Consider the following 25,100-nt stretch of genomic DNA (forward strand, 5'->3'; position numbering starts at 1 on the left):
TGGATTTTTTTAAAATTGTGGAATGGAAAAATTTAACATTCTACAGTAGAAACTTTGTTTTTCAGAGCCAAAGAAGTTATTCAGAAGTAATTACGAATTATGTATGCTGTTTAAAAAGGAACAGTTTAATCTCATTCAGCAAGACATAACTTCAAAGATTTTTGCAAAGCAAAATGCATGTCAATTCAGTGATTTCTAATCAGTTTTCATTTGTGAGGACTTCAACAACACTCCCGGTATAGGAGTGGCGAATCACTGACAGTAAAATGTCTGTGTTTAACTGCACAGGTACAGACGCCAAAAGTTGCTGTCAGTTTCACAGAATGGTAACAGCACTGAAATATTCAGGCCACTGTGGAAATTACAGTATATTGACAACTCTGAGTAAGAGAGCATCTGAAGAGAAAATTTGGCCCCAATATTTATAGGGAGGGTTCATAGGAACATAGTGGCTGATCTAAACTTCTGAACACCCCACAGCACCAACCTGATTAACATGTTCTTTTATTTCCAACCCGACAGCTTGGCAGATTTACAGGTCCCAGTAGAAGGCCTGAGGCCTGAGCTTAGCATTTGGTGAGAGAGATGGATGAGAGGTTACCGCTCATGGTAAAAAAAGAAGAGTGTGTGGAGGACTGAAGGGAGAACATACACATTTCCTTCTTCCTGGGCCACAAGGAGTGCTGTTAAATAGCATAGCCTGCTGTCTCCTCTATTTCACTGCTGACTTTCTGAACCACAAGAAACCCTATCAGCAGCTACTAAAATAAAATTTTAGAGCCAACTGTACTGAGGGCCTAATTTAAATATGATAATTGTGTTCTGTCTCTCCAAAATGGAACATTTCCACACCCCACTACCTGCTAGCATAAGAATGCGATAGTATGGACATGCGATGTGGACATGTTCCTCAATTTTTAGTTTTTCTCATTTAACACCCCCCGTGTATTAAGTCTCTTTGACAGTAGAAAAGTTTATCATTTAAGTCTGCTTCTTATCATTACCACTACAAAACACTTATAAACAAGACTACGTACCTGTTCCAAATCTTCTTTCAGTAAACTGCATCATTTGTTGATAAGGAAAGCTGAGAGTGTCAGACTTGTTCACAAAAAAGATGTTTCTCTTTTTGATAAGAGAACATATCAATACTGTGAGCTCTGCAACTGGACAAGCATGAGTGTTAGATAGATAAGCAACTATCGCTCTCTAATTAACTTTTCTTTTGTTTAATTCTCTTAGTTTCTTTTCATTGGAAAATTTAGATAAATTTGAATGGAGAACAATTTCTTGCATGAAGTGGGCTACTGCAGTGGACATATCTGATTGGCTCGCTCATAAATTGAGATCTGAGTTTTCATCTTTAACAAGAGTTGATTGTATTTTAAAATGTTTACATTTAGTTCAGTTGTCAATTACAACTTTTATTGTTATTTAAACTTGATTATATTTTCTGCTTGCTGTGGAAAGTGATTGATCTGTGCTAACCACATGACCAGTAAGCCTGAATTAATTAGAAAGCACTATAATCATGTTCAGTTATATGAAACAGATCTTTGGCTTTTTTTTGCAACAAATGCCTGACTTTGGGAAGTATTTTACATGAAAAATTCTCCCAATCCCTGAAATAATGTTCTCTTCTCAGCCTCATCTGAAAACTATTACAATTCAATTCTGCTTCATCTACCAGTTACACTTCCCACTGCAGAAATGAAAGAGTCATTAACAAGAAAGAACCCTAACAAATGGTTATTTTGAATGTTATTTATTTTCTTTAATATGTTTCCAGTGTGCCTGTTACACAACCAAAAATAATGTTTTGATCTTTTTCCACAATTATTTCACTCCAAGCTTTGCAAAGACATAAATTGAAATTCTCGTGGTCTAATTTATTTAGTCTTCCATTTATTTGCTGTTGAGTAACGAGATGCTTTGATAAAAAATCCAAATCTAAGAAGCTGGATGATTTTTTTAATATAGGTTTAGATTTATTTTTAGAAATGCAAGAACTAGTTAACTGCGAGGCAAAATCTGGAAATATCGGTGAACATAGATTGAAAAGTTTTCATCTTTTCCAGGCTCTCCTCAATGACCCGCTTTATATTGGGTTGAAACACAAGAGAGTTCGTGGGCCAGCATATGATGAATTGGTTGATGAGTTCATGCAGGCGGTCACAGACAGGTAGGATGTTGCAACCATTTCTTTCCCTACTGAAATTAACTGTGATTCATATCATGGTGGCAGCCTCCATTTATGCAGATTTCCCATCATGCACAAATGTGGCAGAGTATTGTGAAATCATGTCAAAATATTATTTTAAAATATAATGTTTAACATCAGAACAGCAAATCTGGGTTCACATAATTCAGATGACTAAACTCACTTTTACTCGCTGTAACCAAAAGACTAGATCATTTTAAAGCTGTAAAATAAGGACTCAAAACGATTCACAGAGCAAAGTTTGATGAACTGGAATTTGTTTGCACAGCAAAATGAGGGAAATGTTGCTGGAGCACTTTTTCATTTTACTAAGAGGTCATATCTGCTAACTAAATTTCATGTTCATAACTTTTAAAATCTACAAAATTTTCGAACCACCACTCACAAATTGTATCATATGTTACTTTTAACATTGGCTAACTATCCTCCCCCATCTTTCTTGAGCCTGTGCAGCCTTTGATATGGTTGACCACATCTATATGCCTCCTTATTGTGTTTCCTTTGCTGTCTGACTGGGTGAGACTGCCCTCCTATAGTTTCATTCCTATCTATCTCATTGTAGCCAGGGAATCATCTGTATTGGATTTCTTTGCCACTTCCGTACTATTAACTCTGAAGACTCCAAGCCTCTGTTCCTACCCCCTCCTATTACTCATCTACATTCTGCCCCTCAGCAGCAATGTCCAAAAACTAGCTGCAAGTTCCACATGTACGCTGCCAACTCTATCTCACCACCATCTCTCACAAGCACACCACTGCCTCTGCTTTATTGAGCTGCCTGTCCAACATCCAGCACTCACCAAAAATTTCCTCCAATTAAATGTGGGGAAGACTAAATCTATTGTCTTAAATCCCCACCAAAAACGCTTGTTCCCTTGGTACCAATTCCTCCTTCTCCCTGGTTCCTGTCTGGGGCTGAGCCAGACTAATTGTAATATAGTATCCTTGCACCTTGAGCTGTATTTCTGAACCCAAATTCTGTCCACCGCTGAGATCATCTTCATCACTCTAATGGTGCACCTCAGTCCGTCTGCCACTGAAACTCTCATCTCTAAATTTGTAACTTGTGGTCATCCAAAGCCCTCACACCAAGTCCCATTTACCTTTCGGTTCTGTATACACTGATCTGCATTCTCTCTCAATCCATCCATGCCTTAATTTTAAAATTCCCGTTTTTAAATCCCTCACTATATTTGTAACTATTTCCAGCCCTATAACTGTAAATAATACCAGTCACGGAATGTGTAATTGGCTGCAACCTAGAACATCATACTAGTGAATGACCACTCTCCTGGCAGGAGTCATGATGTTTTCATCCCCAGTAATAAACCAGAACACCTAACTCCTGTCACTGACCCGAAAGACATTAGGAACAGTTATACATGCACAGTCAGACTATGGCAGGAGTCGCGAATCAGAAAGGAATCAGGAAAGGAATTTATTGTGCATGTATGACTGCAGAGCGTACAGTCCCATGTCAGATTTCCACTATTATTGGTGAATTTTCAATGCATCACAGATTTACAGAATGAAAATAGCCCCTACAGTTTCAATTAACAGTCTTCTGAAGCAATTTGGAAAGGCTTCGTGGAGTAAGTTTCTCCCTCACTCAGTTGTTAATTAAGGAACTCATAAGCCCAGAAACATGGGCCATGATTCTCCCCACAGATAACAAATTGCTGCCATCAGCGGGAAAACCCGAGTGTTTCCTACTGGTGTTAGCAGTGCCTGTCAGGTGAGATCCACCCATCTTTAGCATTTCAAAATATACATTGTATAAAACTGACAGCCAGCCTGGCTTTACAGCCCTTTAAAGAGCTCCCAATCTCAGCATTGCCAGGCCCCACCACAGAGATGGCATCTCTCACTGACCAGGGGAGCACTTTCAACCCCTTAGCACAGATAGGCATCCTGTCTGCTTCCAATGAAAGAGTGGGCTCCCCCCACACCATGCAGGCATGACGGTGACCTGAGAGCACACCCGCAATCCCCTCCAGAGTTAAAAGCCTCAAATCCCCTCCCCACAAGAGAGATACTATGATATGGGGTCCCCTAAGGTCCAGCCCCCCTCAAGTGCTGCTGCAATTTCTAAGGCTTCCAGGTATTCAGGGACATTCACGTGACCAGGCCATTTCAAAGGTTTCACACAGTACACAGATAGGAGTAAAGATATTAACCAGCCAGGAGCCTGGAACCACCATACCAAGAGTGATTTGTACTTTTTCCAGGAATAGAAAAGGCAGTGCAGCCATGAGACCCTTATCCAAGGGATAGTTCTGAGGTCAACCCCTTTCCCTGAAGCCAGAGCACCACCACCACCCCACCGCCCCCCTCCACGTGTCCAAGGGAGAGGGACCATGCTTCTCAGGACTTACACCAAATCTGCCCACTGGGAGAGTTCTAGGCAGGAATCTGATCAGGGCAGGTGCAGTGGGCCAGGAGACTCCTGATGGGCTTGATGCCTGGCGACAATCCCATTTTGGCCCTCACATTGGATTCAGTGGGCCAGTGGCGATCCTGCCTTCAGTGCTAGTGGCATTGTTGGATCGCCCCCATTGTCTCAAATCCCATGAATCCTTTTACTTGTTATTGTTTATCTTCTATTTAACTAACTATTGTTCCTGAAGAATACATTTATTTGTTAAAAGATGGCAATCTTTGATGGCATTTGCAAAAAAATCCTAAAGAAAAGCAACACCCAATTATGTTTCTGATGAACATTTTAAGAATAATGACTGAAAAATGAACAAAATACTTTGGAGAATGTTTAATCCTAACATGATTCTATTCTAATTTAGTCCCTAATACCAAGTTTTAATTTGCATCTTGGAATTTAATTGAGGAAGCCAGTGGCAAATGATAGTCACAAACTGATTTACTGTGCCTGACGCTGTTTCTGTTCATGTGCAGGTAGTGTTCAAACTAGTGCTGGGACACAAGTAAATACAACCAGCAAAATTCCTGCTGCTGTTTGTGGGAAAGCAAGAATTATTCTGGTGTATGGATAACGTTCTTACCTTCACCACCACATATAGAATTGATCACAATGGTTGTTCATTTCACCAGTGCATAAACAAAATACAGTCCTTGTTGGAAATCTAAAATTAAAACAGAAAATGCTGGAAATCCACATCTTGCCTGGCAGCTTCCCATGGCAGGAGAGGCCCATGCCAAGTGTTTAGTCCCAGCAATTTTCACTGCTCATGCTAGTGGTCAGTCAAGGGAGAGGGACCAGTGAAAGGGCCCCAGGTCTCTCCAGAAATCCCCCCAACCATCTGTCCACACCAGCCCCCCAACCAACTTGGCCCATTGCCAAGGCTACCACCCTGGCTGCACTTCTGTCTGCATTTTGTCCCATTGATGCTGATCACCACTGGGGACTGAGTGTAGTCCAGCAGTAATCACAGCTCCTGGTGCCACTGCTGAGACAAAGAACTGCTGGTTAACTCATCTGCCCTCAGAAACTGGACTTCCTTCCCAGCAGGGGGCAAATGTCTTGCCTCGAGCCAATTAACAGTTGACATGCCATTAAATAGCCCCAGGACAAACTTGCCAAGTAGAGGGCAGGGACCCTCTTTCCCTCATCACCATCTCCACCAGTAGAATTCTCCTGTGATTAGCCAAAATGAATTTTCTTTCCCTCTAGAGAAGAGTTTGGTAATACTTCAGTACATCTACTGTCTTGTCTCCTCAGCAATAAATAATCCATTTGTGTTCCATCAGTGCCTTTTATCCATGTTAGCTGATATGTTGTTATTTTGGCCACTTCTCAACTCAAATACCACCACCTCCCCAGTTTCAACTATGCTGTTACACCAAAGTTTCCCAAATGATGGTCATGTTCGGTATTCTCCATACCAATGGAGTCTTATCCCTTTGTTCCTCCTTACACAACATTTAACGCTGTTGACGTGTTCCAGCATCTTTTGTATCTGTTGTATACTTTATGTTGCTGCTTTTCCATTGTTCCAATGCTGCTTGTGCAACATATGATCTTGGATAAGTTTTAACTCGTAGTCAACATTGGGAAGATCCGGTTCTTTTTCTTTGGCTGCTAATCACAAACTTTCCTCATAACTTGTTGATGGTAACTTCTGTTGACTAAAATGTGCATCTAATTTATGCCTTAATTTTACCATGGTATAATTTCCACCATCTCAATTTTCTATTGTGATAGAAAACTAACTTTATATGCTTTTGTAAAAGATTTACCTAATGAAGTATGAGAATCTAAGAAATACATGAAAATTGGATAGTCCCCAGCAGCTCTTTGTAAATGGCTTATCATATATTTCCTGGATGTCAAATACAATGCCGTGCAATTGTTTTAAAAAGCTAAAGGCTACATATGAAATCTCTCAAAAGATGGATGTTGCCATTATAATATAAAGCAATTGCCAATTTCAGTATTTTGTTTAACAACTATTGGGACGATGATTCATTGTCTGTAACTCTGTTGAAGGGTGATAGCTGATTAAAAAGATGAAAAACAACGTTGAGAATTCCAACTTTTGAACCAAAGATTCCTATCACATTTCATTCTGGCCTGAAACAATTGGCCTTTCTGAATCCTAAGATTTTTTTTATCATGTAGATTGGTTCACCACACTTTAGGAAGGATTTGAGTGTTCTTTATTGGCTACAGAGAGAATTTCCAGAGTGAGGGATGAGGCATTTTATTTAGAAGATTAGATTGGAGAAGCTGGAGTTGTTCTCGTTGAAGGAAAGGAGATTCAAGGGAGATTTAAGAGAGGTGTACAAGATGATAACTGGTTTGGATAAGAAAGAAAAACTGTTCCAATTGGCTGGAATTAGAGGGCAAAGAGTTAGCTTTTGGGCAAGAGATGCAGAAGTGACGTGAGAAAGAACTTTTTTTGCACAGCGAGTAGTAATGTTCTGGAACTTGCTGCCCACAAAGGTGCTGGAAGTAGAAATGATGAATGATTCTCAATATGGGAGAGACATAGCACAGTCATTCTCACACTCCACAGGAATGAAGCACTGGGTGTGCGCAGGTTGGCCAAACTGAGCTGCATGTAGCGACAGGATGGAGGTTCTGAGTAAATGGAGTGATTTATTATTTGTAACAACATACAGCATTCACCTCTCTACACTGGTACCTACTTTCACCTGTGCCAACGAGGTGCCTATCACTTCTTAATCTTCCTCCCCTCCCACTATGTCTTGGTGCTTCCCCAAGATCTGCTGCTGAGGTTGGAAGGCCCCAGACTCTGTACCCGACTATCGTCATCCCTTCAGGTGTCCAGTGGGCTCGGTGGTCCTCTATGGGATAGAGGAGCAACTGGAGTGAAGTCCAAAAGCTCCACCATCCTCTGCGCTGACACACATGGATTCCCACTAGTGCCTGCACCAGGCAGTTGAAACCATGAGCCATAGAGTTCATGCCCTCAGACATGGAAGTCATGAGCTGAATCATGATGTGGACATCTCCTGCCTTGGTGTGCATGTTCTGCATCGAGGTACCCACTGTGACTGCCAAACTCACAGTGTTAGCCTCAGTGCACTGAAGTGATGGCACCATCTCCTCGGTCATAAAGGGATGGGATTCCTCCAGCCAGCCTTACTGTCCAAGGGGAGATATTGTCATTCCTTCCTGTCACTCATGACTCTGCAATTCCATCAGCTCTGGAACAACTAGGCCCAGGGGCACGTCCCTCTGAGTGCTTGGTTCCCTGGGATATCCCCACCTCCACCTGCTGCATGTGGACCTTCAACTGTGCGGTACTCACCAGTGAGTGACCCAAAAACCTGTCCACTTAGTGAACTCACCGAGGTGTGAGTTTCTGCGCTGGTGCAGGGTGCAGGTGACAGCTGTGACGCCTCTTCAGTGGTGGGGTCCCAGAAGCCTCTCTTAGAGCTACCCAAGTCCATTGAGTCCAGGGGCCAAGTGGATGGCCTGGGCTTCTTGGGTGCTTTACTGCAAGAGAAGGGAGATGGCATCAGTGTATTACAGGAGATAAAGGGGGAGTGCAGAGGAGGTTTACTAGGCTGATACCGGAGTTGAGGGGGTTGAGCTATGAGGAGAGGCTGAATAAACTAGGCTTGTACTCGTTAGAGTTTAGAAGAATGAGGGGAGATCTCATTGAGACGTATAAGATGATGAATGGGATGGATAGGATAGAGGTGGAAAGACTCTTCCCGCTCAAAAAAGACAGTAGGACTAGGGGGCACAGCCTCAAGATAAAGGGGGGGCGGTTCAGAACGGAGTTGAGGAGGAACTTCTTCACTCAAAGGGTGGTGAATCTCTGGAATTCTCTGCCCGTTGAAGTGGTGGAGGCTGCCTCGCTAAATATTTTTAAGAAGCGGGTTGATGGGTTTTTGATAAGAGAGGGGATTAAGGGTTATGGGGAGAGGGCGGGAAAGTGGAACTGAGCCACGACAGATCAGCCATGATCTTATTGAATGGCGGGGCAGGCTCGAAGGGCCAGATGGCCTACTCCTGCTCCTATTTCTTATGTTCTTATGTTCTTATATCGATTACTCACTTGAAACTTGAGGACTGACAGCATGTCTCAAGGATTCTCATGTTTGTCTGCTGCCCCCACTTCACCATTAGTGCAGGTAAATTCTTCCTCCTCCCCAGCCAGCTTGAATGCTCTCTTCTCAAATGGTACGAGGGTTCTGAGCTCCGGCATTACTCCGGCTGGGCATGCTTGTCATACTTGTTGTGGTTGATTTTGTCCTGCAATGACACAGATAGGAAGAGTGTAGGTGGCAGTGTTGGCATTTAAGATGGTAATGAGGTGTGGCAGTCATGGTCTTGAGTGAGACCTGGAGTGTGAGGGAGCATGGAAGTAAATAGGAGGAACATGGTAAGGGGAGGAGAGCTCCTTACAGGTGTTGGCAAAGGTCAAAGCTTGTGGAGGTGGGGTGTGTGTATGAGGGGGTCCAGTAAAAGGCTGCTTACCTTGGCTGAGTGAAGATTGTTCATCTTCTTGTGGCATTGCTGCTCCATCCTCTTCTGCAGCGAGCTTGCACTCACCAAGTCTGCCACTGCATCTTTGATGGGGGTGGTGGTCTTGGGAGTGGGGTAGAGTGCATCCCACCTCTGCTATACTATATCCAGACATCTGGGCAGGGCTCCTTCTAAGAATTATGGTGCAGGTTTGCTGGTTGCTATCTCCTGCAGTTCATGTCGAAGAAGTGCTGGGGAGCCTTTTGTATGCGGCTGTCCAGCGATTAAGTTAGGCTGTGGTGGCTTAATCAGAGAAAGGCCGTCGTAAGCACAGCATTATTTTTGTAGCCATAAAAATTTTTGTCAATGAAGCTCACAAATCTGGTTAGAAATCAGGCTGGAGCCATCGATGTAGTCACTCCATTTTTCTCACCAGAACCAACACTGCCAAACTCTGGTAAGATCGCCCCTGTTCTATTTTCACCTTTGCTGCTTGAAAAATCCACTACTGGGTTCTCACTACTGTCCATTTTAAATGTACCTTCACCATTCAATATTCATGTTGGCATTCATATTGTTGGCCTGATCAGAAATCTTGTAAATAGGATCCTAGCCATTTTCTTAGCATGCAAGCAGAGATAACGCTCATCAAGCTATCCTGCAGGACAGTGGCTATCCTGATCAGATTATTGTTTATTGTGCATCGTGCCAACTTGCAAATGGCCCAAAGACCATCACTTCAAACCTGAAGAGTGCCTGGTTTTCCTCAAATTACCCTCAAAAGGCAAAATATCTGATTAGTGGGTTAAGGAAGGTGTTCCCTGCTGCCACAATGCAGTAGCTACACAAGTGGTGTTTGCCACAAACAGAATGCTGCAGTCAGTCCAAAAAGACTGCTACATAATTTAGCAACTTAGTGTCAAAATTTCAGTGTCAGTGTGATGCCAGTTATGGAGGCCATTCATCCTAGCAACTGGCTGATTGAATCAACTAGCACTGTTTGTTTGTTTGATCATAATTGGCACAGTACAGACTTTAAACAGTCAGCGCTTGCAAAACAGCAACATGTGATTCCATGATTGGGCAATACTTGCTGAACAATCCTGAGTGCTAATGTCTATGCTAAAGCCATTGTCAGACCATCAATCAAGCTTGTAATGTAGCTCATTTACAGTTGCTAAATGCAACGTACATTCAAATACAGACACCCACTGCCTACAAACAAAAGGAATATGTTCAAACCCTTGCACCTTGTTTGAAATACCCAGGAGTTTGGGAAGCCTATAGTTCCTAGTTGCTTTCTTCATGGCAACACCTCAACCAATCAGTCAGCATTCTTTTCTCTTTAGTATAAATGGATTGTTTGAAATTTGGCATTCTTACATTTGTCTTGATGAGTGCAAGATGAAAACCTTTGGCAACATGTCTCTCTTTCTTCTCAGCAATAAGTCAGATAAGTGGAAACATGCATGTGGTAATAAGCAGGGAATAAGGAAAGTAAATTAGTAGTATATGGAGCCAGAGCTGTCAGTAGATGATAGTAACAACACATTAGTTGTGGAGGGTGCTGCAATTAAATACAATGGGTTTTTTAGAGATAAAGATTCCACTGGCCAAAATATTTGAAATATGAAAATCTATGATTCATCAAACATGGAAATAATGTTACAAGCAGCACAGTGTGTTCCAGAACTGAATTTAAAAGACAAGTTCAATGCTGACCATACAATCACACAGCAGTAGAATCACTAGTGAAATGCCACTATGGAATGTCACATGTCAAAAGCCCATTATAGTCACCTTTAAAAAAAAGTGAAGTATTTTGTATCTATTCATCCCTATTTCATAGAACATGCAGCACAGAAGAAACCATGGTGAATGTATCATATGTTCAAAATAGACAGCAATAACAAAACCTTGTAGCTTTTCATCCTTAGTGTCTGATTGCAAATAAGGATGTTATTTGAACAGTTGGTTTGTTTAATTATTACTGTTCTATTTTTAACTGGTTATCCATTTGTTTCATTGGATTACAGGTACGGAATGAACTGCCTCATTCAGTTTGAAGATTTTGCAAACTCCAATGCTTTTCGGCTTCTTAACAAATACCGTAATAAGTACCTCACTTTTAATGATGACATTCAAGGTAGGTAGACAAATTACTGGTAATATTTAAAATTTGCCATTTTAGAAATTGGCAGTTAAATAATTCAACCTTTAGGATACTTGCGTCATGATGAATACTTGATACTTAATCGACATTAGCCAAATACATTATGTACAGGAAGTGCTGTTTATCTTTCCAAACTCAAAAGTTTCAAACTTCCATCTGTTACAATTGAACTTGGACCTTTCACTCCAGGCACTTTGGAACCATGGCCAAAGTACAATTTTCCATGTTTTGCTATCCTTAGTGGAAAAGTTTAAAGGGAGCAATTTAAGGATGGAGTCCCTCAGATATACACGTAGCCTGCACATAAAGAAAGTGTACACAATAGTAGCACATTCTCATTTGAGATTCTTCATTCAGGAGAGGAAAATTGGTCAATTTGCTGATTTTTCTGATTTTGTTTACATTAACCAATTCCTGACTGTTTTACACCCAATGTCAGCTGAGTAACTATGAAGGGGGCTCTCACAGAGAAGGGAAATGGAATTAATTATCTTGCATGAGATGGCGTTTTTAAAAATTGTCATTGTAGCATTATAAAGCTGAATGAAACTGGAAATGTCCATACACCAACTAAGTAGGTGGGCTTTCAAACCAAGGACAGATGACTATCCTTTCTGAAGTGGTTGTTGGTGAAAGTCACATGAGACATATTCAGTTTGTTTCAGGGCACTGCTCTGAAGTCTCGTAAAATGAGGAGGCGCAGAAAGAAGGTGAATGACAGTAAATACCTTGTTTTAAAAACCGAGAAAATTACTTTCAGGCTTTAGTGTTTAGCATCATGATACAACAGTTCAGAGTTCTTAGATATTCACACTTCACTATTTTAGGTTTCATTGACCTGAAAATAAAATGGTTGAAAAACTGATTCTACAGTAACATGCTTAAATAGCCAAAATTATACTAAACAGTGTGTCCTGAACTGTCTCTGAGGATATGTGCTGGTTGCAGATTTATTTTTTTGTTGTTGGAAGTCTACATCCATTCTCCACTCCAATCAGTTTAACAGTTTTAAGGGAGTTCCAGGACTGCTAGTCATTTCCCAAATGTTTTTCGATTGCTCCCAAAGAATTGAAAAAAATAGACAACTCTTTAACAAAATGCAGTCATTCCGGCAACATCTCGCAAATAAGTTCAGTCAAATCCGAATCAAAAACAGATGTAATATAAATTGTGAACCCACACCAAATACAATCGGTCACATCGTTTACTGTTTCCTGTAATGTGAGCAAAAAGTTTTATATAAGCAAATAAAAATTTCTCAACAAAACAGATTATGTGATTAATCATGTGATTGATCCCATTATATTCCCTTTCATACAATAACTTGTCATTTTTCTACAAGAGACCCTATATGAATTAAAGTTACTGTTTAATTAACAAACCTTTGCAATAATTAACACAAAAGATCCAGCATTGAGAAGCAGTTTTTGGATTTGTCAATGGAAATGTTGGTTCATAGAATTTTATTGCACTGAAGGGTCTATTTTTCTACTGAAAGAGTTATTCACTTAGTCCCGAAAACACTCCAAGTATATTTTAGACTTTCATCTGCATTCTTTTTAAAAGATATTATGGATTTTGCAGTCACCAGTTTCTGTTGTACGATGTTCCAGGAAAACAAAACTCTATATGAAAATAAAACTCTATATGAAAACAGTCTCTAATTGCTGACTTACCATAACAGTTTATCTGATTTGCTTCATCCATATTTACCATATTAAAACTTCTCATACCTTTGAAACATCCACATCAGGTCCCCTGTTCACATTCTTTGTTCTCATGAAAATGCTAGAAACATCCTGCAGGTCTTGCAGCATGTGCGGTAAGTTCTGACGATAGATCACCGACTAGACCTGTAATCTGAACTCTGTTTCTCTTCACAATGCTGTTAGACCTCCTGAGAGTTTTCAACAGTTTCTGCTTTTAGCCCAGATTCTCTAGTCTCTTCTCATAACCAAAGCCTAAAGACAGCACGTTAGTGACTTGCTTCTGTGTTGTCTTTATCCATTGAATCATGGGAGTGACTAAAGCCACTCGGGCCATCAATTCTGTGCTGGCCAACGAAGAGCTACCCAGCCTAATTCCACTTCCAGCTCTTGGCCATACCCTGAACTGTTTTAGCACTTATCCTATTCTGCTCCATAACTGTCCCTAATGACACAACTATTGAGGTCTGGATATTCCTGCCCTATTGTAGTAGATATTGTTTAAACCATCGTCAGTAAATGCAACTGAGATTATAGGAACATAGTGACAGGAGTGGTCTAGGCAGTCCTTGATCCCAGTCTGTCATTTTGAGAGATTGTGGTTGATTTGTTTCTTAACTCCATCTTTGGTTCCATAATCCTTAATAATCTTTCTGAACAAAAATCTCAATCACAGTTATGGCATTTCCAGTTGACCTAGTCTCCATAGGTTCTTCCATCTACGTCATCAAATCCTTTAATCATCTTAAGCACCACCATTAGTTCATCATAGAATTTCATTTTAAAGGGTATACAGGCCTAACCTATGTGACTGGGCCTCCTAATTAATCCTTTATCCCAGCTATTTTTCTGGTGAATCTACGATGCCGCACCAGAACTGTTGTGCTCCAAACAGAATGCAATACTTAGTTGGGGATTCACCAGAAATCTGTACAGCTGTCTCGTAACTTCCAACCCGTTGTGTTTCAGGCTTCTTGAGATAAAGACCAACACTCCATTAGTCTTTTTTTGTACCTGTCCACTAGATTTTAAAGACAACCAGAAATGATCCTCCACACATCCTCGTACCATTTAGAAAACATTTTATTTTTCTTGAGTCCGAAGTCGATGATCTTGCAATTTCCCAGTGAACTGCCATCTGCCCTGGTTTTGCCTGCTCAGATAACCCATCAATGCCACTTTGCAGCTTCCTCCACTTAGCTGTTTACTGTTTCACCTAATTTAGTGTTGTCAGCAAACTTGGATAAACTGCTTTCCTTTATCCACTTACAGTGAACAGCCACTGCTCTGTTACAGCCCCCTGATGACATCACTAGTCATGCATTGCCAATTTGCCTACACACCCATTATTCAGATTCAAACTATAGAAAGGTTACATCATAGGAAAAGGCCATTCAGTCCATCATGTCTGTGCCAGTCAAAAGAGAAGAAAAAAGGAAACTAGCCACTCATTTTAAACCCACATGCCATCACCTGGTCTGTAGCCTCACAGGTTACAACACGCCAGGTGCAGATTCAGATACCTTTTAAATGAATCGAGCATTTCAGCCTTAACCACCAGTTAGGGCAGTGAATTCCAGATGCCCACCACCATTGGATGAAAAACATTTTCCTCGTGTTCCTTCTAATCCTTCTACCACTCACCTTGAATATATTCCCCCTGGTAATTGAGCTGCCAGTTAGGATAGACAGGAAAGGTTCATTTCCCCTATCTGGGCCTGTCATAATTTTGTACACCTATGGTAAGGGTGAAAAACAGTTAAGTTATGATGCAATTTTTCAAAGTCATTTCGGCCTTTGGCGAAGACAAGGCTTCAGATCAAGCCCAGAATGGGTGCAGTGTGCCTCATTTTGTCGGCTTAGATTTTGTTTCTCCCTCTTGTGGGGGCCATGAATTTAGATTCAATTTGAATCTTTTTTTGATGGAATACAAACTCTTAAAAAATAGGTCACCCCTCAGCCACCTCAGTTGTAAGGAACCAATCCTAGCCTATCAAATTATTCCGTACAGCTGCAATTTTCAAGCCCTGGCAACAATTTGGTAAATCTCCCCTCTAATCTCTCCAGAGCAATTATATCCTTCCTTTAAAGTGGTGACTAGAACTCTAAACAAAATTGCAGCCCTGGCCTAACCAGTATTTTATACACTTCCATTATTACATGCCTGCTTTTGTATTTAATACCTCGCTCAGTAAAGAAAAACATCGCATATACTTTACCACCTTCAGGGATTTGTGGACATGCGCAAGTATCTCACTTCCTCTAGCTCTCTCAGTGTCTTCACAATTACTGTATGTTCCTTTGCTTTGTTTACCCTCCCCAATTGCTTTCCCTCACAATTTTCCAGATTGAATTCAATTTGCAACTTTTACGCCCTTTAAACAAACCATTGGAGTTGACAGCTATCATCTCCACCATCAATTATATGGCCAATTTTTGTACCCTGTACAAATTTTCCAATCATTAATATTGTTAGGATCCCAGACAAGCCCCCAATTTTTGTTAAGGTCCTGGACCAGAATCCCAAATTGCATTAAGAAACCAGGTTGGATCCAATAATTTTTCTATTTTGACATGAATGTGAGGAAAGGATGCTTCACTCCAAGAATGATTCCACTGACAAATTAGGGATTTTTATTAAAATAAGCTTTATTCATAACAATTTAAATATAATTCTAACAAAATGAAGCAGCTTAACTCTTAACAATTGAACGATCTTTAAAAGTGAAAAGCAACAAATTACTGTTTCAATTCCAAATAAGCAACATTCTTCTTTCAGATTTAAAATTCACTTTAAATATAGTTAGCAATCGTAATTCTACTCACTATAATGAGTACAGACAGCCTTGGAGTTTTTCAGAGAGGTATAGAGCTTTCAAAAATCTTCAACATTCCCCTAACTTCAACCAGAACAGCCAAACTCCATTCTGCAAAAGCCTTTCCCCCCCAAAAAAATCAGGATTGCACATAAATCACAACATCACATGATGCTATCAATCATTCTAATTTGAAATCCTAGGAGAACTCAAGCAAACATAAGTCCATTAACTCAAAATAACCACTTGCAAAGTTGAAATAAGTAATCATCCTGCTTTTCTGTATCTGAACTTTATTCCTTCCAAACTTACTGAGTACCTGTAGAAAAAAAAGCTGAACTTTAAAATATCCTCCTAAAGCATAAAAATCACACTATATGTCATAGGCACACTTGCATCACTATATATACAACAAAGAATAAGGAACCCAACACTGAGCCCTGTGGAACACCATTGGAAACTTCTCCATTCGCAAAAACATCCATCAACCATTACCCTTTGTTTCCTATCTCTCAGCTAATTTTTGATCCAACTCGCCACCTTTCCCTGTACCCTAAGGGATTTCACTTTTCTCGCCAGTCTGCTGTTTGGAACTTTGTAAAACATCTTACTGAAATCTATCCAGACAACATCCACTGCACTGCCCTTATCAATCCTTCTTGCTACCTTTCTCAAAGCAAAGTTTCCATAACCTATCTCCTAAATAATTCTCAATCCAAGCCAATTAATTGTCTCAATTTCCATTTGCTCTCATTTTTGTTCCTTGTATGGTGCCTTACTGATTGTATCCTGAATTTTTTTTATTATTTCATGGGATGTGAGTGTCTCTTGCAAGGTTAGCATTTGTGTTTGTTCATAATTTACTTTGAAAATGTGGTGGTAAGCCACTTTCTTGAATTCTACAGTCCATCTGGTGTAGGCACATCACATCCACAGTGATGATAGGAAACGCTTTCCAGGATTTTGACCAAGTAAGCAGTGTGAGACTTGGAGGTTATAGGTGGTGGTGTTCCTATGCAGCTGTTGTCCTTCTTCTGACAGAGGCTTCTGGTTCAGAAGTGCTGTCAGAGGATCCATGGTGAGTTTCCCAAGTGCATCATGTAGATAGTTCACACTGCTGACATTGTGTTTTGGTGGTGAATGGAGTGCCAATCGATTAGGCCTCTTTGTCCTGGATGGTGTCAAATTTCCTGAATGTTGTTTGAGTTTCAATCTTTCATGCAAGTAGATAGTACTCCATCAGACTCCTGACTTGTGCTTTTTGGATAGGTGGACAGGCTTTGGAGATTCAGGAGGTGAGTCACTTGTCGCAGAATTCCAAACCTTTTCTTTAAGGTTGCTTAAAGCATGTGGATATTATTTACAGAACTAGTACAGTTAGTTTCTGATCAATAATAACCACCAAGATATCGTTGGTGGGGGATTCCGTGATGGTGATGCCATTGAATATTGAGGGAAGATGGCTAGAATTTCTGTCTTGTTGGAGATGATCATTACCTGGTATGTGTGTAGTGCCGATGTTCATTGATGAAGCAGTTGAAGATATTTGGACCTAGGACACTTTTTGCTATGTTAGCTACCCCAACAGCATTTTCAACTAAGGGCATCATCCACAACTTTTACAAATCCATAGTTCTCTTTGAACAGCTCCTTTCTATCCAAGTGCTTAGTTACTCTGTCCCGAACAACTCCCTAATAACTGCTCACTCTTAAATGTTGGAGTGACATTTGTAGTTTTCTCAATCCAAGCGGCCATTTCCTGTTGGAAGATCATGAGTAATACATTGAGGACTGGTTTTGTGATCATTTTCATTCCACAACACTGGAAAAAATGCATCTTTGATAATTATGTGACCCATTACAACTGTTGTCCTATATAAATAGTCACGTGCATACAAAGTGAATGGATCTTGAATGCTAAAATAAATTTCTGTAGGGCACTTGCCCTTTGGAACTGTGTTCCCACTCAGTTTTCTTTATAAATAGAGTTCATGCTGCCTGTCCCAGTAACATTTTATTATAGCCTGAATTGACAGTTTTTTCGTCATGACAGTGCAAAGTTTGTTGGTAGCAAACAACTTGCATCAGTTTACGGAATAAACTGGTAATTATATACCTTTGAAAATCTCTGAAATTTGTAAAGGAAGAATCCTATGCCATTTTAACAGAAAAAGGAAGTTGGACGTAGTTTTTGCCAAAGACCAAAAACTCTCTTTAACAGCAAATAACAATTCCTTTTAGAAATTGAGTATCTTTTACAACAAGCCCAATTCAAAATAACAGAAGAGTTTAGAGGAAAAAGTAAACATTTAGCATAGAAATATTTAATCTGACATGTATTAATATTAAAATATCTTATCAATGTGATTAAAATTAAGAGTACAACAACATGACGCATTTTAGGAATTCCAAAGACAATTATCTCATGTTCTTGAAGACTGTTAACTACTTAAAAGACCAGCAGACAGCTGCTTCAGTAATTTTATTTTTAATATCTGAATATAGTTCTCCAGGCACATATTGATGTAGGTGTAGGACAATCATTAACAAAGACAATGAAGCCCAACATAGACCACTGTGAGACATCACTAATCACACCCTGTCAAAATGGAGAAGCTGCCCTTTTCCAGATTCTCTATTTCCTTCCACTTTCCCGCCATTTCAATAATCTTCCTTCAATCCCTCCCAACTTGTAATGTATTTGCTGCTCTGCACTGGGGTGACCATACACAGATTGTCTGATTGGTTTATAGAATGTCATTGTTCAATCCACAAACATCACCCTGAGCTTCCAGTCACTTCTCACTTTATTGTCACTTCCCACTCTCACTCTGATCTCTCTGTTCATTGCTTCCTGAACTGTTCCAAAGATGCATCAAGAAAATTTGAGGAAAAGCACCTTTCTGTTAGACAGTTTACAGCCTTGCTATGAACTTCAAGTTGAACAATTTTAGGTTTTAATTATGTTTTGGCAGACAGTGAGTGCTTGTGATGAAGAATAACTCCACCAGGACCATTAGTAGCAGAAGATGTATGGATTTGTGCTTGGCTTGGGAATCCCCTATTGTTACAGGCCCAGTTGGGTAGTTCCCACCTCTGGATCTAAATGTCTTTCTTCACCATGTTGTTTGCTTACGTAAGCCTTCTCCTCTTTGCCAGATTTCACATGCTTGTCCTCAAAAATCATCAAACTAAAACATCAGGTAGAATTTAAAAACCTACCAGATTGGAAATCTGATTGCTATAGCAGCGGGCTTTTCCGTAACTGTTCAGCTCAATTATGGCATTAGCAGCTTCTCATGGGGCCTCCAAAGGAATTAGCTAGGTTGTCACTTGATGAGGTGGAGACAGGGACAGCAATGGAAAGTGCAGAACACGCCAAGCTCCTCTCAGCTGAGCATCAAGTGCATCCAAGAAGAGGACAATTCTATAGCATCGGCAGAAAATATGTGAAGTTTTGACAACTTTTCCTGAGGATGATTGGAGAGGGGTTTGTTTCAAACATGAATGCCATGATGTCCCAGACCTTGGAGCTGCTGTTGACCTCAGTGGGAAGAGAAGTTACCTGCTTGGAGAATCAAACTTGGACAGTAACCAAGTGCATGCATGGTCTGACCAATTGGTTGCACATTCAAAGTCTGCTTGCTGAAATAGGATGGAAGAAAGCCTCACCTTAACTGTTCAGCATCTCTCTGAAGTGCAGCAAGTTTAGGTGGATCATGAGAGGGAAGACAGAGAAATGCTTCAGGTACTCAAGTTCCTTCCCTCAAACCCATTGGTCTCCTGTGACTGTCTTCTTAGAGCTCCACATACTGCCTGCTGTCCTAATGGGATGGCCCTGCACAATTACACATGGAGCAGACTTTGGCAAAAGATATTTATTGCAGACATTTCAGCTGTCAGAGCAACAGAGAAGACTGGAGTTGTAAGAGGCAGAAGGAATCCTCCCTCCAACTCCCTTGTCATTCCCTTTGGTGCTTTTCTCCAGTCCTCTCTGCAGTGCAATGAATTGGGTGCCATATCATTCTGGACACCCTTGCTGGGGCATATTCAAGGTCAGCCACAGATTTGTCCAGCCACCTGAATTGCCACTTCAGCAACCCAATGACTTGCTCAGTGATGTGGTATAGATTGTCTTTTTCCTCTACATCAGTGATAGGTGTCATCATCCCTGTCCTTCAAGGCTAGTCCTTGACTCCAAGAAGCTATCTGCTCACTATGGAAATGTTAAGATCTTTGGGAGATGTAACTGGTCCAGAATGAGGGCATCATGGCAACTTCCAAGAAAGCTTGCATAGACATGCATGAAAACCTTCTTGTAATCATATACAGCTGAACATTTACGTTGTGGAATTCTTTTCAATTAACAATGACTGTTGCTTTATTTGAATGTCCCTGATTGCCTTGTGTTTGCACTCACTGATTCTTTGTTGCAAATGCAAGAGTCCTCTGAATCTGACTTTTTCCAGCAACTGAGGAGGAGGCTCCATAAATATCCCCAACCTCACTGATGGGGGATGCCAGCACATGAGGACAAAAGTCAAGGATAAAGTGCTGAATGAGTGAACCATCTTCTCCTCTTCCTGAGGTCCCCAGCATCACAGATGTCAGCATTCCACCATTTCAATTCATTCCACACACTGTCAACAAAAGGCTGGAAAAATGTATGCTACAAAGTTTGTGACAACATGCCAGCAAAAGTACTGAAGACCTGTGCTACAGAACTAATCATGCTCCTATCCAAGCTGTTCCAGTACATTTATAATACTGACATGTACCTGGCAAACGGTAAAATTGTCCAGGTGTGTCCTTCCACAAAAAACAGGACAGATTCCACCTGGCCAATTACTTCTGCATCAGTTTTCTTTTGATTGTTAAGTGATGAAAGGTGTCATCAACATTGCTATCAAGAGGCATTTACATGGAGTGGCATTATCACCAGACTATTAACCCAGAAACTCAGCCAATTTCCTGGGGACCCGGGTTCGAATCCCATTACAGCAGACAGTGAAATTGAATTCAATAAAAAATATCTCGAATTAAGAATCGACTGATGACCATGAAACCATTGTCAATTGTCAGAATAACCCATCTGGTTCACTAATGTCCTTGAGGGAAGGAAATCTGCCATTCTTACCTGGTCTGATCTACATGTGATTCCAGAGCCACAGCAATGTGGTTGACTCTCAACTGCCTTCAAGTAACTAGGGATGGGCAATAATTGCTGACCAGCCAACAACGCCCATGTCCCAGGAATGAATAAAAAATAATAATAACCTGCTCATTGGTGCTCAGTTTGGGTTCTGCCAGGGTACTCAGCTACTGACCTCATTACAACTTTGGTCCCGATGTAGACAAAAGAGCTGAACCAAAGAGAGGAGGTAAGAGTGATTGCCCTTGACATCAAGGCACTATTTGACCGAGTGTGACATCAGACAGACCTAGTAAAATTGAAGTCAATAGGAATCAGGGTTGGAGAGAGTAGGGAGCAGATTTCCACGGTTGGTGTTTTACGTACCACAAAGAATGGTTGTGGTTGTTGGAAGTCAATCATCTCAGTTCCAGGACATCACTGCAAGAGTTCCTCATGGTAGTGTCCTAGACCCACTGATTTTCAGCTGTTTCATCAGTGGCCTTCCCTCCATCATAAGGTCAAGAATAGAGATGATTGCCATTGTGCAGCATCATTTGCAATTCCTCAGGTACTGAAGCAGTCTGTGCCCAATTGCAGCAAGACCGGAACATCATTCAAGCTTGGGCAGGAACATTCGTGCCACACAAAATGGCAGACAGTGACCATCTCCAACAGCACAGAATCTAACCATTTCTTCTTGATATTCAATGACATTACCAGTACTGTTTCCCCCATTCTCAACATCCTGAGGGTCACCATGGACCCACTGTACAAACACCGAGGCTACAAGAGCATATCTGAGGTCAGGAATCCTGTGGCATATAATTCACCATTGAATTTCCAAAGCTTGTCCACCATCTACAAAGTACAAGTTAAGTGGGTGATGGAATAATCGTCTCTTGCCTGGTAACAACAGGTGGGTTGGCTTAACATCCATAGTTGGGAAAATGCTAGAATCCATCATTAAAGAAGAAATAGCAGGACACCTAGAAAAGAACAGTTCGATCAAGCAGACGCAGCATGGATTCGTGAAGGAGAAGTCGTGTTTGACGAATTTACTGGATTTTTATGAAGATGTGACTAATGCGGTAGACAGAGGGGAACCGGTGGATGTGTTTTTAGATTTCCAGAAGGCGTTCGATAAGGTGCCTCACAAAAGGTTGCTGCAGAAGGTTAGGGTATATGGGGTTGGGGGTAAAGTGTTAGCGTGGATTGAGGATTGGCTGTCTAACAAGAAGCAGAGAGTTGGAATAAATGGGTGCTTTTCTGGTTGGCAGTTGGTGACTAGTGGAGTGTCGCAGGGATCGGTGCTGGGGCCTCAACTGTTTACCATATATGTAGACGATCTGGAGGAGGGGGCTGAGTGTAGGGCAACAAAATTTGCTGATGACACAAAGATGAGTGGAAAGGTGAATTGTGTGAAGGACACGGAAAGTCTGCAGAGAGATTTGGATAGGCTGAATGAGTGGGCAAGGACCTGGCAGATGGAGTATAACATTAGCAAATGTGAGGTTATCCACTTTGGAAGAGATAATGGTAGGATGGAATATTATTTAAATGGTGAAAAGTTGCAGCATGCTACCGTGCAGAGGGACCTGGGGGTCCTTGTGCGCGAATCGCAAAAACTCAGTCTGCAGGTGCAGCAGGTGATCAAGAAGGCGAATAGAATGCTGGCCTTTATCGTGAAGGGGATAGAATATAAAAGCAGGGAGGCCTTGCTGCAACTGTACAAGGCACTGGTGAGGCCGCAACTGGAGTACTGTGTACAGTTTTGGTCCCCTTATTGCGAAAGGATATATTGGCCTTGGAGGGAGTACAGAGAAGGTTCACCAGGCTGATACCGGAGATGAGGGGGTTAGCTTATGAGGAGAGATTAAAACTACTGGGCCTGTACTCATTAGAGTTTATAAGGCTGAGGGGGGATCTTATAGAGACTTAGAAGATAATGAAGGGGCTAGATAGGGTAGAGGTAGAGAGATTCTTTCCACTTAGAAAGGTAACCAGAACTAGAGGGCACAGCCTCAAAGTAAGGGGGGGGGGGGCGCAGTTTAGAACAGAGTTGAGGAGGAACTTCTTCACTCAAAGGGTGGTGAATCTCTGGAATTCTCTACCCATTGAAGTGGTGGAGGCTACCTCGCTGAATATGTTTAAGTCACGGGTAGGTAGATTTCTGATGGATAAGGGAATTAAGGGTTATGGGGAGCAGGCGGGAAAGTGGAACTGATCCACTTCAGATCAGCCATGGTCTTATTGAATGGCGGGGCAGGCTCGAAGGGCTAGATGACCTACTCCTGCCCCTATTTCTTATGTTCTTATGTTCTTATACGTGCCACTCCAATAACAGTCAAGAAACTCTAACGCCATTAAGAACAAAGCAGCCCGCTTGATCACTCCATCCACCTCTTATGCAATCCGTCTCTCCACAAGTGATGCACTATGGCAGCAGTGTACCATCTAGAAGAGGGATTGCAGCAACTCACCAACACTCTTCCAACAGCACCTTCCAAACCCACAAGCCACATGCCATTCTGACTCAGAATTACAGTAGGTTTCTTCACTGTCACTGGATCAAAATTATGGAACTCTTTTTCTAACAGCACTGTGGGTGTATCTACACCCCATGGACCACAGTAATCCAAGAAGACAGTCATCACTTTTGGAAACGCAATTATGGATGGGCAACGAATGCTGGCATACTCAGCCACACCCACATCATGTGAAAGAATAAAATGAAAATAAGTGCAAAAGCAAGCTTAACTGGTGACTTTGGTAAACATGACATTAATCACCTAGGAGAAGCATTGGGGGTATCCGTAAAATCCTGGAAATGTGACTAGCAGTTTTCCTGAAAGAGCCAGAGGCAAAGGAATTCAGGCTCTGGTAACTTTGGCAGTGCAGACTAGAAAGTGACAATGCTACAATCCAATCACTCATGATTTAATTCATTGGTGGAGCCCACTCAATGGATCAAAGGGTCTACTCCTACTCTTCTTAGGTTTGTTCTTATCATTGTCCCAGGAGGCTGCAGGTACTCTATGCTGGGGGTGTTGGCTCCTTTGATCTGGATCTCTGTGTCCATCCTGTCTGTGCTGCGAGGCAGCTTATAGCTGAGGAGGAGATGTCTGCTGCTGTTGTTCCTCTTCCTTCCCCAGAAGTCCAGGGTAGAGCTACATAAATGGCTCTCATTGACAGCTGGTGTGGTGGAGATAAGATGAGTAAAATTCAGGTAACAGAAATAACTTGAAGAGCAGTTAAAATGCAACCTCTTGGATCAAATCCTGGAAGCAAAAGCCTTTCTCCAAGGCAAGGAAGTAGGGAAGTGGAACTGATTGGATAGACCTAAAAAGGCAACAGGCCTGTGCTGTGCATTCAATGTTTCTGTAGAGGACACTCAATGAATACTATAAAATGAGTGAATTTGTACTTTTCTTCACTATTGACCAGTAACTCTTCCATGGAATTTCATCCCAAGTCTTTTATTGTTTAATGTTATAGAAGGCAACGTCATGCAAGGATGTTAAAAGCTACAAACAAATTGCTATTCTGCATACTTGGATATCTTATTCCAGGTACCTTTCTGTTCATGGAAGCAGAACTAATGACTCGTTATTTCAGGGTTCTAACATTACTTTCCTATGAGACAATTCTCAGGTTTGAAATGAAAATTGTAATCAAAATTATTATGAATGAAAGATTAGAACGAATATAATAGAATTTAGTATTTGTAGTTATTATCTGCATTGTTCCTGATAAGCTTCCAAAAACAACAACAGCTCACACAGATGTTTAGTGACACCTGGTCATCATCAGAAAAAGAGATGTCAGTGGGGCACCAATAATATCCCTTCTAATCATAAGAAATTCAATAATAAATATATTATTGCCTTATTCATTTCCAAAACCTACTTCATAAAGAAAACTGTACTGCTCTGCAATTCAGAAAGAAACTTTTCCTGTCTTTGTGGTTTTGGTTTTTAATCCCTTTTACCTTTATTAATATCAAATTATTGGCAGTTGAAGAATATGTCCCCCAGCTTTTCGCTCCCACCATCTCTCGCCTTTCTCACGTCCACCCAGACCATTCCCATTTTTGGTCCCCTGCATTCCCTTCACCACAACCAAATTCACCCAAAT

At 41.1% G+C, this 25,100-nt stretch overlaps 1 protein-coding gene across 1 annotated transcript in view; it reads left to right on the forward strand.

Annotated features, from left to right (window-relative positions):
• Nucleotides 1–25,100, forward strand: part of LOC145348933 (NADP-dependent malic enzyme-like) — a 166,496-nt gene that overhangs the window by 115,496 nt on the left and 25,900 nt on the right. Inside the window, exons 7-8 of the mRNA XM_080197027.1 lie at nucleotides 2,079–2,182; nucleotides 11,174–11,283. Of these exons, the coding sequence (XP_080053153.1) occupies nucleotides 2,079–2,182; nucleotides 11,174–11,283 (214 nt within the window). The remainder of the gene's footprint in view (nucleotides 1–2,078; nucleotides 2,183–11,173; nucleotides 11,284–25,100) is intronic.

Source organism: Carcharhinus amblyrhynchos, chromosome 10, assembly GCF_965287045.1.
Source record: "Carcharhinus amblyrhynchos chromosome 10, sCarAmb.v2.hapA, whole genome shotgun sequence".
NCBI classification, from domain to species: domain Eukaryota; kingdom Metazoa; phylum Chordata; class Chondrichthyes; order Carcharhiniformes; family Carcharhinidae; genus Carcharhinus; species Carcharhinus amblyrhynchos.